We start from the raw sequence: 15,307 nt of genomic DNA on the forward strand, positions 1-15,307 counted from the left end.
GCAGCACAATGCAGCATTTTACTTCATTATTAATACAGTGATCGCGTAAACAAACACTAGCGTCAATAGTTTTCTTCCTAGAGCAACCAATATACGTCATCGCCCCCAGAGTGCATTGCGTGGAGAAAACATGGCGTCCTACGTATGTCAAAAATGTACTAAATACTATAGATTTATAAGTAAACTGCAATATTTTGTGTGTTTCTAACAAAATAGTTTGGTACAATAGAAAACTTGTGGCTTATTAGGGCATACACGTCCTCGTAGCCGGAGTTCCTATAAAGTTTCGTGGGAATTTTTAAAATTAATGTACTTCCTGATTTAGGATGAATGTCAACAGGAACACATTTCTATTCAAAGTAAAAGAAATAGAGCAGAAAAGACTCACATAGCAACTGTTTTATAGAGAAAGTGGGAGCTGAATCCCTGGTTTCACACTTAAAATCATCTCCTCTTATGAAACCGGTTAAAATCGTGGAATTAAGTCCAGCTGCATTAGCATTAGCATTAGCATCATTGTGGCTCAAATAAATGATGAACAGAAGAATCCTGACACGTCTGGCTGCCAGCTCTCTCTTCCCTCCACCTCATTGTTGAGCAGTGGTCGGTTCCTGAAAAGCCGGAGCAGGATGTGATGATTACGAGCCGTCAAAGACGCCAATTATCGTTATTTCAGCGCTGTGGCACGAGGTGGATGACACTCCAACACTTCCTCTGATTCATGCAGCCTTAGAGGTGTGTGTGTGTGTGTGTGATGCGTCGTAGCTAATATTAAGAGTAAAACTGACGTTTTACACAAAAAGATCATAAAAAACTTTCAGAATTACAAGCTGGACGGAGAATCTTGTAAATTCTTGTTTTATTGTAATTTTTTCACATTTGACAAAAGTTTCTTGTTTTGTTTGTTCATTAAAACCAAAGACTAACAGCAGGGAGATTTTTTTATTTGAACAAAGATAAATCCATCTGGATCTTTTTCCAAGCAAACAACGAAGTCAGCTCTGTATTCCTTAATGATCTACAGCAGTGATCCGACGGAATAATGGATTTGACTCCAGAGTTTCTCAGAAGTCTCTTTTCTGCCTCTAAAGCCTCCAACGTTTCCCACGTGCCTTCAGGCAGGGGGACTACCGACGGAAGTGAGCCTTTTGGCGGTCTTTGGGTACATTTACACTGTAAAATGTTCGTTTATGCACTCTAAAACACACAACAGTTAGACCTTCATGGCTTTAGACGTTGTTCCCAGTTCTCTTAAGAATGCTGCTTTTTGAGATGGTTGAACCTATTTCGTGTCGTCGGTGTTCCACTGAAATCATGACCTCTGACCCCAACTTTACCCATGTGAGACCTGCAAAGCTTTAGATGTTGTTGTGGCTTCTTCGCAGCGTGGCGTGTTGCTTTTTGTGCTCCTTTAGCCTGCTCCATGGTGTCAGACAGGTTCTTTTGCAGTTTTCTCTTCATTCTGCAGGTCTGGCAGTAATCAGCTCAAACTCTGAGATTAATGCCCTCCGTGCGTAATCTAACCGGGGAGCGGTGACTTTTCCACATGTTGATTTGGAAATCGGAGCCCTCTTGATCTATCCATTCATAGACTCACGGTTTTCCTCTTCTGAACTTGAACAATCCAGTGTTCTCCAGTTGAGACGATTACTGGTGGCAAATGAAATCCCGTTAACCTTTGAGTCCGTCTGCCGTTCATCCCGGAGGCGGGTTAAACACATGCACGTCCTGCTTCTGGTGGAAACTGGTGTCAAAACACCCTGATAAACCGTATCTATCCAGTCCTTTCCATTACAGCCCCAACCATCCCATAATCTCCCACTTACTCTGCTGCCGAGCCTCCGATGCGGGTAATGGAGAAGAGGGGAGGCGGTTAAACGGGCGGCCCGCTCTCTTCCCACCCCCCGCGCAGATGAATCACAGCTAATTGACATTTAGAGGCTGGTGGCATTTGCCTGTTTACGCGGGGCCTCCCCGTGTAGACGGCGTGCCGCGAACACGCCAGGAACATGCTGATGGGCTGCTCACTCATCCACATTAACATCCCAATCACACACTAATAGAAGGCGATCAAGCACAGCTGTTTGGTTTTGTTTGGGCTTTTCCTCCTGTCAGGATGTCAGTTATGTCAGCTTGTGTGTGGGCGGCTGCCAGCAGCCGTCAGGCGACGCGACGGAGCACATCTGTGTGAAGCTCTGTACCTTCGGTTCAGTGCAAGTGAAATCTGAAACCTTTTGATTTTAATCGGCTTTCTTTTGTAACGTAGTAATGTTGATATTAAAACCTGTTTTTTAGTGAAAGACTTGATCCTTTCCGACACGTTTAGCTAAAACTCGGCTGATTTCTTCATGCAGCATTCTTCCGTTTGTAATCACACGAAAACGTTCCTCCTCTGCCAAGTTTCTGCTCCCGGGAGTTGTGGCGCCATGAACGGGATCATCCTTTTCACTTGTGCAGCCCCTCATTATCACACTCTCACCTCCGTGCCTTCAAGTCCACGACTCCGAATTAACGTCCGCGCCTCCGACTCGGTTTAGCCAGGCTTCTGGAGCTCATCAGAGCTAAATGAGTTCATCTCGGTCCCATCTGACCACATTTAGTTTGTCTGGGTGTTTCGAGTTCGAGTTCGGATCAAAGCTCAGAACTTTCTGCTTGGAGAACGTCCAGGAAGTAGCTGCAGCCTTGGATGCAGGAGAACCCGGGAATTACAGGGAAGGGAGAACTTCCTCTGAGGCTCATTTAGGAGCTTCTTCAGTTTAAAAAGTGATACCAGAAAAAAAAGCATTAAAGGTAATGAAATGTCTTTTATTGGTGTTTGGAGCCATTCTGAACACAGCAGCTGACGGACTTATTTTCAGCTGTTCATCGGGAGCGTTTGAGTTTAAGTAGGGAAAACGTTTATGGTTACGAGACTCCGCGCTCGCTCCCCTCCTCACATTCTCATAACGGTGAACTTTTTCCTCCTCTCCTTTTTGACATTTTCGAACTTTTCCGTCTTTATTCCCCGATCCCATCTGCATGTGGGTTTGCGGCGCCTGCGGGCGCTCCCCCTGCTTTAGCCTCTTTCCATTAATAAGTCTCTCTCTGTGGTCCTTTTTGATTCTGCTGCATTTATCCGACTCACGGCTCTTTTCCTTCCAGCCTCTTTCACACTTTTCTTGACTTTTTCTGCACGTCTAAAATCACCTCTGCTCTCCTTTTCACAGCTTATGTTTCACGTTTTCTTTATAATTCAGAGTTTTGTTTTAAAGCCGTTTTTGTTTGCTATGAATAATCGGTCTATTGCAGGGTCAAGTCCCTTCCCAGCATGTTTTGGTTGTTTCTCTGCTCTGAAACACCTGGATGTAATCAGCAGAAGACTAACCAGCTTCTGCAGAGCTTGGCGAGTTGCTAATCAGGTGAATGAAATGTGTTGGAGCAAGGAAACAATAAAAACATGTGAATGCTGGTCCCCCGGGTCCAGCGTTGAGACCCTTTAGTCTACGAGATGGTGGTTCCGACTATCCAGGTGGGATGTTTAATCCAGAGGTGGAAAGAAGAACCGTGAGGACCTCGTCTGGGTTCTGGAGCTGAGGACTGGACCAGAATTGTGTCTCTCCCTCGTTTTAGACTAACCTATCCGAGTTAAAGCAAAGCTGGAGTTGCGTCTGTATTCTCGGCTCGAGCTCGTTATTCGTGCCGTCATTTGGACCGGACTTCCAGACGTAGACATGGAGAGGAGGTCGTCTGGTTTGTGGTCCTCTGGGTCACCTTTTACTTCCATGCATGCTCTCTATGGGATGCTCTCGTCTGTTTTGGGAATGGTGTTTCTGCGTGACGGTGGGATGTAGAACATCTACAACACCAGTCTGCTATCGACCATGAAAAAACACTCAGGGAGTGACGCGATGACTAGTGACAAGTGTACAATGCAAGAGCAGAAACATTAGCAACAATGGAGGCTACATACATGAACATGTGGACCGCTCCTTTTTGGAGATGACTTCAGAGACTAAAGAGGTGCTCACGCTCCCTTTCATCGTTGCCATCTTGGGTATTTGTCAGCTTTTAGAGATGTATGCCTGTGACCTTTGGTGTGTCCTTAAATTCACTGAGATCTTGGGCCGTGGTGAACGCCACGTCTGTGCACAGTCTGACGTGAGCCAGCTGTAGATCTGAGACCCTGAGAGGAGGGTGTAGGCGTCCCTCCTGGACCTGTTGTTGGAGTAAACAGTTGTTCATGGTTCCTGGTAATGTCTGTCGGTATCCTGTCATCAGAGGGTTTAATTTGTCTTATTTAAACAAGGAAAAGGACAGAAGAGGAAACTTAAACTGAGACCAGCTTTTTAGTCATGTGAAAACTGGTTTTTATGGTTCTGAGTGTCCGAATCTGACGGAAACGAATCGTCGCCTTCAGGGTTTGAGCTGAGCACCGCTGACTGTCTCAGTGTCACCGAGACGTTCTGACTGATGAACACACACCGTTCGGCGTGCATATGCCTTCACGGGGAGACTCATCCTTCTATAGTGGTGTGCATGCACACACACACACACACACACACACACAGGCACACACGCACACAAAGGCGCACACACACACACACACACACACACACACACACACACCTTTTGTTTGTTGGTGTGTGTTTTACAGCTGATTTGCAGCCTAATCCCCTGCAGCCGCTCACCTCCGTGCAGCGGCGTGTAACTTATTGTCCTAATCAATCCCTCACACACTAAGAGGCTTTTTCCATGGAGCCACCCGGGGTTCGCCCGCCGCCAGCCCCTGCTTATCCCCTCCTCCTGCAGGGAGAGCGAGAGGCCGACTCCCCGCAAGAATTTTATCTTTCCAGGCCCAGAGGCACGTTGAACGGGTGGGGGGTGGGGGGGTTAGGATCTAATCCAGGGTCAACGGGGGGCTCAGAGCAATTAAAGGTAACGAGCGTCTGCAGGTAGAAAACACTAATCATTAACTATCTGAGCAGAAAACAGGATTTGTTTAAGGACACATTTATGTTCTGATGGAGCCAAAGACTGGATTAAACTGGATTACAAGTTCGTTTTCTCCCTCTGGTTCTGGTTTCGGTTCTGTCTCATTCTGATAATCTGGAGCATGATGAGGTCATTAATCTTAAACACCAACAGCCTGAGTGGAATAAAACAGCAGGATCATTAGTTCTGTTTTCTGGAAGCTTCTGGTTGATGATTACCACCGTTAGGAAATCGTGTTATCGTTGCCAAATGCCACCGACTTTAAACTGCTTCATGTCTCCAGCGGACTTGTGTGAGGAATATTTGTTGGTTTGGTGTTTCGGAGGCTCTGCTGGTCAGCAGCCTTTCAGATTCTCGCTTTCATCTCCGGGTTTGAACAGTTTGTTCTGAGACGACCCGCGTCGACCTGAACGCAGATTTTTCCTCTCAGGGCAGAAAATCCAGATTCCAAATTTTAGGAACATCAAAAGGATTTATAACCTGAGCGTGCGTGGCGCTCCTAAAGGCTCGCCTCCTAGCGTCGGCTCCCCGCGCTCAAACTCCGCTCTAATGAGTCGGACCGAACCCAAAGGAGCCGGCTGAGAAGCTGCCCGAGGCTCGGTGCCAGATTGATGATTCAGTTTCTTTAATGACTTCAGAACTTTTCAAACAAGAAGAAAAATCACTGGTGTCCAATAAAGTTTGAGTTAGCCTCACAAACCGAACTTCCTGTTGGTTTTCCTGCAGGCGCTGGAGCTCAGAAGGTACGGGTGAAGGAGGAGCTGGAGGCGTATCCCACGGAGTCGGTGGAGCTCAGCTGCCAGTTCATCGATGGAGGAAGTTCCACCAAACTCACTCAGGTCAGAAAAATAACGACCTCGGTGCATCCATGTTCCGTAGCAGTTCTGAGATAAATCCATGGAAAACTCTGACTTTAGTGGGTCGGACCGATGGTTTCAGTAATGATAAAATATTTTGTCTGGAGCAGCATTTATGATTATTAACGGCAACATCAGTAAAGTCTTGATATAATATTGAAATAGTTTAGATTTTATCTGGAATAAATGAGAGAATTTCTGGCTACTTCCTGAAAATCCAAAATCATAATTCATCGAATCCCAACACGACTTTTGGAATTACTAAAGACTGAAACGCCACCAGTTATGATCACCATGGTAACCACCAGTAGCTCGTTAAGACCAGCATGGTAACCACCAGTAGCTCGTTAAGACCAGCATGGTAACCACCAGTAGCTCATTAGGCTCACCGTGGTGACCACCAGTAGCTCGCTAGGATCACCATGGTAACCACCAGTAGCTCCTTAGGATCACCATGGTAACCACCAGTAGCTCGTTAAGACCAGCATGGTAACCACCAGTAGCTCGTTTGGCTCACCGTGGTAACCACCAGTAGCTCGTTAGGATCACCATGGTAGCCACCAGTAGCTCGTTAGGATCACCATGGTAGCCACCAGTCGCCCTTAGGATCACCATGGTAACCACCAGTAGCTCGTTAGGATCACCATGGTAGCCACCAGTCGCCCTTAGGATCACCATGGTAACCACCAGTCGCTCGTTAGGATCACCATGGCAGCCACCAGTCGCTCGTTAGGATCACCATGGCAGCCACCAATCGCTCGTTAGGATCACCATGGTAGCCACCAGTAGCTCGTTAGGATCACCATGGTAACCACCAGTAGCTCGTTAGGATCACCATGGTAACCACCAGTAGCTCGTTAGGATCACCATGGTAACCACCAGTAGCTCGTTAGGATCACCATGGTAACCACCAGTAGCTCGTTAGGATCACCATGGCAGCCACCAATCGCTCGTTAGGATCACCATGGTAGCCACCAGTCACTCTTAGGATCACCATGGTAACCACCAGTAGCTCGTTAGGATCACCATGGTAACCACCAGTAGCTCGTTAGGATCACCATGGTAACCACCAGTAGCTCGTTAGGATCACCATGGTAGCCACCAGTCGCTCGTTAGGATCACCATGGTAACCACCAGTAGCTCGTTAGGATCACCATGGTAGCCACCAGTAGCTCGTTAGGATCACCATGGTAACCACCAGTAGCTCATTAGGATCACCATGGTAACCACCAGTAGCTCATTAGGATCACCATGGTAACCACCAGTAGCTCATTAGGATCACCATGGTAACCAAACACCCGTGTCTCTCGCTCTCTGACTGTATCTAAATATTCAGATAAACAGAAGCCAGGAAGTGAGCCTCGAACCTCGGTCTGTAAGTTCACGGAGCTCCTTAATGTACGTAACTGAAGGGTCTTGTCTCCTCCTCTTTAAACTTTCAGCGCTTTCGGGTTTGGGTTAGGATTTGTTAAAAACTCTTTAGTTCCAATTCCAATCAGGAACACCAGAGATCCAACTGGAGCCAGGAGCAGTTTGGAGTTTCACTCTGAAAGGAATTGTGGGAAAACCACAAGTCTGATAACAGCACGAGTCACTGAAAGAAGACAAACATTGAATAATACGAAGAGTTTGTTGATTTGCAGACATCTGGAAACATCACACGTTATTAACATCTTCAGTAATATAATCTGGATTAAACCATCACAGATATCTAAACGCCATTTCATCCTGCCACCTGTTCAAACTTCTACTGGAAACCTACCTGAACTCCAAAAGAGGGCGGGGCTGTCACAGATGCCTTTTGTTGTCTGTGGGGGAAATCATTCACTGATTCCCGCTGAGGAGATTCACCGCTAGAAAAAGTCCTGTTGGAGTTCTGATTTAGAGTTCAGGAAGGAAGCCTGAACCCAAACGAGTCTCAGACATGGATTATTGTTGGGTCCACAAAGGGTTAAAGAAGGACCTGATTATTATCTCCAAATCGACATTTTAAAGAAGGTGCTCAAACAAAACAAAGATCAGATCTTCTGAAGGTTTTTAGGTCGAAGCGCTGAGCCCCCCCCCAGTTGGAATTGGTGTGTAATTTCTTCACAAACAAACATCTGGAACTACAGGCGGATTTATTGTCCTGGATATTCTGCGTTCTGAGTTCATCCCATCGTGTGCGGCGCCGCTCTCCCTGCCACATGTTTTGATGTTTGCTAAGTGCGTCTTGATGAAGCGCGCCGCCGCTCCTTCCTGCTCCCAACATTTTAGCCAATATGGGCTGTCTCTTAGAAAACGGCCGAGGAAAATAGAATCAATGTGGGGAGCATCGGCGCGTTCTCCCTGAAGGCAGAGCCTCATAAAGCCACAGCAGATATTTGTCACAATCAGAAATCTGACAAAGAAAATCTCTGAAGGGTCCTTCATCCAGCCTGCGAGCAGATTTATGCTCGTTTACTGGGAATGCTTGTGGTCTCTTCATGGATTTAAGCTTAATACAAACTCAGATGTCTCATCTTTGTTCTGGGTATGATCAGAAACTCAACAAATTGAGGTTTAAAGATGAGTTTTTGAGACATCGTAGCTGATTTATTCACTGTTAAATTATCACTGATTAAAAACATTAATAATAAAAATATATGTCCAAAAATGTGTGTACTATTGCGTATTCGCTATTTAAAAACTGGCTTTTAAAATAAAGATTTTCTAAAGGAAATGACTGTGAAATAAAAATTTTATATTTTTTACAACCCTGCTGCAGCCTGCTGTAGCTAGCGCTAACAACAAGCTAACAGGAGCCAACTAATACTAAAATAAATCAAGTAAAGAGATTCTCTCGGCTGGACAAAATTATTATTACTTACAAGTTCAGTAGCAACAAAGCCAGGTCATCATCAGTCCACTCCTTTAGCTCCCTCAAACTATCATATGCTGATGTATAGCTCCTTGCTTCACCTCCAAGACATTACTCTCTTACTTTTACTTCCAGGCGCCACCATGATGTCAGCAAAAAAAGTAAACTTCTTTTCCTACCCTTCTGCTTTTTATTGACGATCGGCAAAATCCATCCATTTTCATCTGCTTATCCGGAGTCGGGTCGCGGGGGCAGCAGCCTAAGGCGAGAGGCCCAGACTTCCCTCTCCCCAGCCACTTGGGCCAGCTCCTCCGGGGGAATCCCGAGGCGTTCCCTGGCCAGGTGAGAGACTTATGGGCCATTCCCATCTGTACCGGGTCGGCCCGGGCCGAGTATCATAGGTTGTTTGCATATCTGGGTGGCCTGGTATTTTCCCGGGCCAACCAAGGCTCATTCTCAGCCCTCTTCTCGAGGGGGTCTGCTTCAGGCCGACCAGGGCCAACACACCCACTGCTGACAGCAAATTCACACCTTCCATTAGAGCAAGCCTCTGATTGGTGGGTAGAATCAGCCCATGTGGGCTTAAGGCAAGGATGTGTGGAATCAACCGGGCCAGGCTGGGGCCGACTGGGGCTACCCGGCCCGGGCCGAACCGGTACAGATGGGAATGGCCCAAACCGTGTCCTGGGTCTACCTTTAGGTCTCCTCCTGGTTGGACGTGCCCAGAAAACCTCACCAGGGAGGCATCCAGGAGGCATCCTGACCAGATGCCCGAGCCACCTCAACTGGCTCCTCTCGATGTGGAGGAGCAGCGGGTCTACTCCCAGCCCCTCCCGAATGACCGAGCTTCTCACCCTATCTCTAAGGAAGAGCCCAGCCACTCCTCGGAGAAAACTCATTTCGGCCACTTGCATCTGCGATCTCGTTCTTTCGGTCACTACCCAAAGCTCATGACCATAGTTGAGGGTAGGAACGTCGTAGATCGACCGGTAAATCGAAAGCTTCGCCTTCTGACTCAGCTCTCTCTTCACCAGGACAGACCGGTAAAACGCCCGCATCACTGCAGATGCAGCACCAATCCGCCTATCGATCTCACGCTCCAGTTTTCCCTCACTCGTGAACAAGACCCCGAGAAACTCCTCCACTTGGGGCAGGACCTCATCCCTGACTCGGAGAAGGCATTCTACCTTTTTCCGAATCAAGACCACGGTTTCAGATTTAGAGGAGCTGATTCTCATCCCAGCTGCTTCACACTCGGCTGCGAACCGCTCCAGCGAAAGCTGAAGATCACGTTCTGATGAAGCCAACAGGACCACATCATCTGCAAAAAGCAGAGATCTGATCCTCAGACCACCAAAACGGATGCCCTCCACACCTTGGCTGCACCTAGAAATCCTGTCCATAAAGGTTATGAACAGAATCGGTGACAAAGGGCAGCCTCGGCGAAGTCCAACTCTCACTGGGAACGAGCCCGACTTACTGCCGGCAATGCGGACCAAGCTCTGACACCGTTCATACAGGGACCTAACACCCCGTATCAGAGGGCCTGGTACCCCATATTCCCGGAGTGCCCCCCACAGGGCCCCCCGACGGACGCGGTCAAATGCCGACTGGTTGGGCAAATTCCCACACACCCTCCAGGATCCCCCTAAGGGTATAGAGCTGGTCCAGTGTTTCACGGCCAGGACGAAAACCACATTGCTCCTCCTGAGTCTGAGGTTCAACAATTCGACGGAGCCTCCTCTCCAGAACCCCTGAATAGACCTTACCTGGAAGGCTCAGGAGTGTGATCCCCCCTGTAGTTGGAACACACCCTGCGGTCCCCCTTTTTAAATAAGGGGACCACCACCCCGGTCTGCCAGTCCAGTGGGACTGCCCCCGATGTCCACGCGATATTGCAGAGCCGCGTCAGCCAACACAGCCCCACAACATCCAGCACCAGAGATTTGAGAGGCCAATCCAAAGTCCCCAGACTCTGCTTCCTCACTGGAAGACGTGTTGGTGGGATTGAGGAGGTCTTCGAAGTATTGTGCCCACCGATCCACAATGTCCTGAGTAGAGGTCAGCAGCACACCGTCCCCAATATAGATGGTGTTGGTAGCGCACTGCCCCCACCCCCCACCCCCGCTCCATGGTCTCACCAAACTCCTCTCATGCCCGGGTTTTTGCCTTGGCGACCACCCGAGCCGCGTTCCGCTTGGACTGCTGATACCCGTCAACTGCCTCTGGAGTCCCACAGGCCAAGAAGACCTGATAGGACTCTTTCTTCAGCTTGACAACTGAACCGCCGGTGTCCACCAGCGGGTTCGGGGGTTGCCACCATGACAGGCACCGACGATGCGACCACAGCTCTGGTCGGCCGCCTCAACAATGGAGGCACGGAACAGGGCCCATTCAGACTCAATGTCCCCCGCCTCCCCCGGAACATTTAGGAAGTTCTGACGGAGGTGGGAATTGAAGCTCCTTCTGACAGGAGACTCTGCCAGACGTTCTCAGCAGACCCTCGCGATACGTTTGGGCCTGCCTGGTCTGACTGGCATCCTCCCCCACCATCTAAGCCAACTCACCACCAGGTAGAGGTCAGTTGGCAGCTCTGCCCCTCTCTTCCCCCGAGTGTCCAAGACATGCGGCCGCAGGTCAGATGAAACAACAACAAAGTCGATCGGCAAAATGAAAATGCTAGTAGCTAGCATTACAGCTAACAGCCGTAATCTGCTTCCAGTCGGTAACAAGATGGCGCCTGTGCTTGGCTTAGCCGCAGTCACCGGCCACTTTTTCAAACTTTTCTCCACTAACCTCCTCTTTTCCACCTTGCTCCTGTCTGCGATCCTCTTCAGTAGTGTCCCTGCTACCATCTCCTATGATCGCCAGACTCTTTTGTCCTTCCATTCGTTCACAATCGCCCAAGATGCACCGAGGACGTACTTCCCTGTTTGTTTATCTGAGTGGCGCACTGGCCCGGAGCCAAACGACGATCCCAACCAGCGCGCCCCCAGTGGTGTTTATCCACTCCCGGGAAAATGTCGGAGGAAAAGAGGTAAACAAACAGGAATTCAGGTGAGAATAAGACTTATCTTAAAGCGTGGTTTATCTAGTAAACATTGGCGTGATCTTCTAGCTTCTTGTCCTTTGTTTGGCGACTTGAGCGCCACTTCCACATTCCCGCCAGGCCGCGTTGCAGCGCGGTTTCTCCGTCCAAGTTTTTAAGGTCTGTTTATCCTCATTCCTCAGTGGTTTCTCCTGTTCCCTCCATAAATAGTTTTTAAAAACACCAAGGACCTAACCCTGCTAACCTACATCCACTAACTCCAGTTGTTTCTGTAGTTTCTGATTCCTCCACCTCACTCAGATGGCTCTATTAAATACCCACTCTGTTAACAATAAGACCTTCCTGCTCAATTATCTAATTCTCTCTAAAAACCAGGATTTTCTGTTTCTGACTGAAGTTTGGCAGCAAACATCTGATTATTCTGCTCTTTTTGAACTCTGCCCGAGTGGTTATTCTTTTCTTAGCCAGCCCCGAGGTTCTGGTTGTGGTGGAGGCCTAGCTGTTGTTTTCAGAGACCATCTTCCATGTAGCTCTACAACCTCTGGTCACTTGCTTCCTTTGAACTGCAGCTTATTAAAGTCGGGCGTAAGGACCCGTTCTACTGTGCTGTGGTCTATCGTCCACCTGGTCCAAACAGTTCTTTCCTTCAGGAGTTTAGTGACTTTCTGTCCTCCACTGTGAAGCTGTCCAGACTGGTGATTGTTGGTGACTTTAACATCCACGTTGATGATCCCTCTGATCACTTTGCCATGAATTTCTCCAGCCTTATGGACTCCTTCAGCTTTACCCAGCATGTTTCTGGCCCCACACACACCAGGGGACACACTCTAGATCTTGTTTTTACCTTGAGTCTAAATGCTGACAGTGTTTGTCCTGAGGACGTTTATATTTCAGATCACCATTGCATTTTCTTTACCTTGTCAGTTTCTGCGTCCCCACCTCCTGCTCGCCGTATGGTTAGTTCTCGTTTTCTTGATGAGAGCACAGCTAGCAATTTTTCTGCTGCTTTTGATCCACCCTGTTCTTCTGATAACGACCCAGATTCCTTAACTTCTCAGTTTAACGAGCACTGCCTCTCCATTCTGGACAACATCTGTCCTGTCAGAGCCAGATCAGGTCCTGCAGAGAACCCTTCTCCCTGGTTTAATGACAGCCTTCGCAGCCTGAAGCGCCAATGCAGAAAAATTGAGCGTTTGTGGAAGAAAACCCATCTCCACGTCCATCTGCTGCACCTTAAGGATCTTCTGACATCCTTTAACTCTGCAGTCAGAGATGCTAGGGTTTCTTATTTCTCCAACCTGGTGTCCCAGAGCAAAGGGAACCTCAAGGTGCTGTTTAACACCATCAGCAGCATCGTCTCTCCTGCCTCTCCTACAGCCTCCATCCACTCTGTTACAGACTGCGAGAACTTTCTGTCTTTCTTTGTGGACAAAGTCAATAAGGTTAGATCTAGCATCTCTCCTTCAGCCTTATCTCTGCCTCTCCTGACTCCAACCAGGCCCATCATCCTAGATAGCTTTGCTCCTGTTTCTTTGCCTGAGTTAACCAAACTAGTTAACTCTATGAAGACCTCTGCATGCCCCCTCCACATCTTACCCTCATCTTTGTTTAAAAGTGCTTTTCAGTCCATCGGTCCCAGCGTGCTCTCTATAATTAATGCTTCTCTGGTCTCTGGTCAGGTCCCTGCTTACTTTAAGAACGCTGTAATCCACCCGCTTCTTAAAAAACCGAGTCTTGACACCTCTCTCCATAGCAGCCTCAGACCCATCTCTAAACTTCCGTTCATCTCCAAGATCTTGGAAAAGGTTGTGACTAAACAACTCACAGCTGCTCTTGATGAACATAACATCTATGATAGCTTCCAGTCAGGTTTTCGTAGAGCTCATTCTACTGAAACAGCTCTTCTTAGAGTCTCTAATGACCTTCTGACTCACAGTGATGCAGGGGACTGTTCTGTTCTGGTCCTGCTGGACCTGACTGCAGCCTTTGACACTATTGACCATCACCTGCTACTGGAGAGGCTGAGAGACTGGGTAGGCCTATCAGGATCTGCTCTGGAGTGGTTCTCTTCTTATCTTTCTGACCGCTCCTTTTCTGTGGTCGTCTCCAAGTTTAGACTTAGACTACTGTAACTCTCTTTTCACGTGTCTGAGCAGAACCTCCCTGAACCGTCTACAGGTAGTTCAGAACGCCTGTCCTCGGCTTCTGACCAAGTCCTCCAAACACACCCACATCACCCCGCTTCTCCTCCAGCTTCACTGGCTGCCAGTCAACTTCAGGGTTCATTTCAAGATCCTGGTTCTGGTCTATAGGGCCTTACATGGACAAGCACCATCTTACATTGGTGATCTTCTTAGTCCCTACACCCCCAGCAGGTCCCTGAGGTCCAGTGATCAAAGCCTACTGGTTGTGCAGCACCAGGCTAAAGGTCAAAGGTGACAGATAATTTGCTGCTGTGGCCCCCAGACTCTGGACCTCTCTCCCCCTGAGCCTGAGATCAGTGGACTCAGTGGTCTCCTTTAAAAAGCAGCTGAAGACTCACCTGTTCAAGCTGGCTTTTGTATGACCTTCTTCACCTCTCTCTCTTTATTCTGCTCTCCCCACCTATTCCACCTTCCTCAGGATCCACTGATTTCCCTCTTTCCTGTTCACTCTCTCTCTTTCTTAACATTTTCTAATCACAATTGTCTATTTTTGGCTCATTTAAAATAAATTTTGAACCATTTTCTAAATTCTTTTTTATATTTTTACATTTTTTTGTTTTTGTGAAGCACCTCGTGATTTTTATCTTGAGAGGCGCTATAGAAATTATATTTTCTTCTTAAGCAGGTAAAGAGCATCCCTTATGTAATTTCTTACAAAGAAAATGGCTCCAAATGCACAAAACCCAGAGTTTCTTTAGTTTTATTATGAAAAGTTCATTACTAAAGGAACTTTATTGGTAACAAACTCACTAATCATTAAAGCTGTCCTTCTGAGGAGCAGGACTGACTGACTTGTGACCCTGCAGGTCTCCTGGATCTGGGAACCTGTGGACGGTCAGAGGGACAACATCGCTGTCTACCATCCAGTTTATGGGCACAGCTTTCCCAATCCGTCCTTCAGGGACCGAGTGGTTTTTCTCTACAACAACCTGAAGAACCCATCCATCAGGATCAACAACCTACGGATGTCGGACGCTGGACGCTACACCTGCGAGTACGCCACCTACCCGTCTGGAAACGAACAAGGGACCACGTCGCTCATCATGCTTGGTGAGTCCCTGAGCCCGGTTCCTCCAGCAGAAAGTGTGTGTCTCTGATGATGCTAAACACTCTTAATGTGGCTCCTCTGCTCTGGAACCTTCAGCAGCCATCTGCTTATCTCAAACATATTCCCAATCCGGCTGAACTTCAAGGAGTTGGCCTCTTCTCCGGATTTATCCGGCTCAGATGTTTTATGAAAACAAGATTCAGGACGTCTCCCGCTTCAGAGACTCTAAACTTTGTCTGGAGATAAAAACGTTTATAATTTAGATGAACGGGTTGACGTGACCTGAATTTTTATTTCTAAAGTCTCCGACTGGAAAGTTTTAGCTTTAATTTTGACCCT

The 15,307-nt window shown here is 47.8% G+C and overlaps 1 protein-coding gene across 4 annotated transcripts in view; it reads left to right on the forward strand.

Moving 5' to 3' along the window:
- pvrl2l (PVR cell adhesion molecule related 2 like) overlaps window positions 1-15,307 on the forward strand; it is a 332,000-nt gene that overhangs the window by 138,796 nt on the left and 177,897 nt on the right. For all 4 annotated transcript variants that reach the window (XM_054745374.2, XM_054745377.2, XM_054745376.2 and 1 more), the window contains exons 2-3: window positions 5,698-5,810; window positions 14,727-14,970. In XM_054745374.2, coding sequence (XP_054601349.1) covers window positions 5,698-5,810; window positions 14,727-14,970 — 357 coding nt within the window. The remainder of the gene's footprint in view (window positions 1-5,697; window positions 5,811-14,726; window positions 14,971-15,307) is intronic.

The sequence above is a fragment of the Nothobranchius furzeri genome, chromosome 19 (assembly GCF_043380555.1).
Source record: "Nothobranchius furzeri strain GRZ-AD chromosome 19, NfurGRZ-RIMD1, whole genome shotgun sequence".
Lineage (NCBI taxonomy): Eukaryota > Metazoa > Chordata > Actinopteri > Cyprinodontiformes > Nothobranchiidae > Nothobranchius > Nothobranchius furzeri.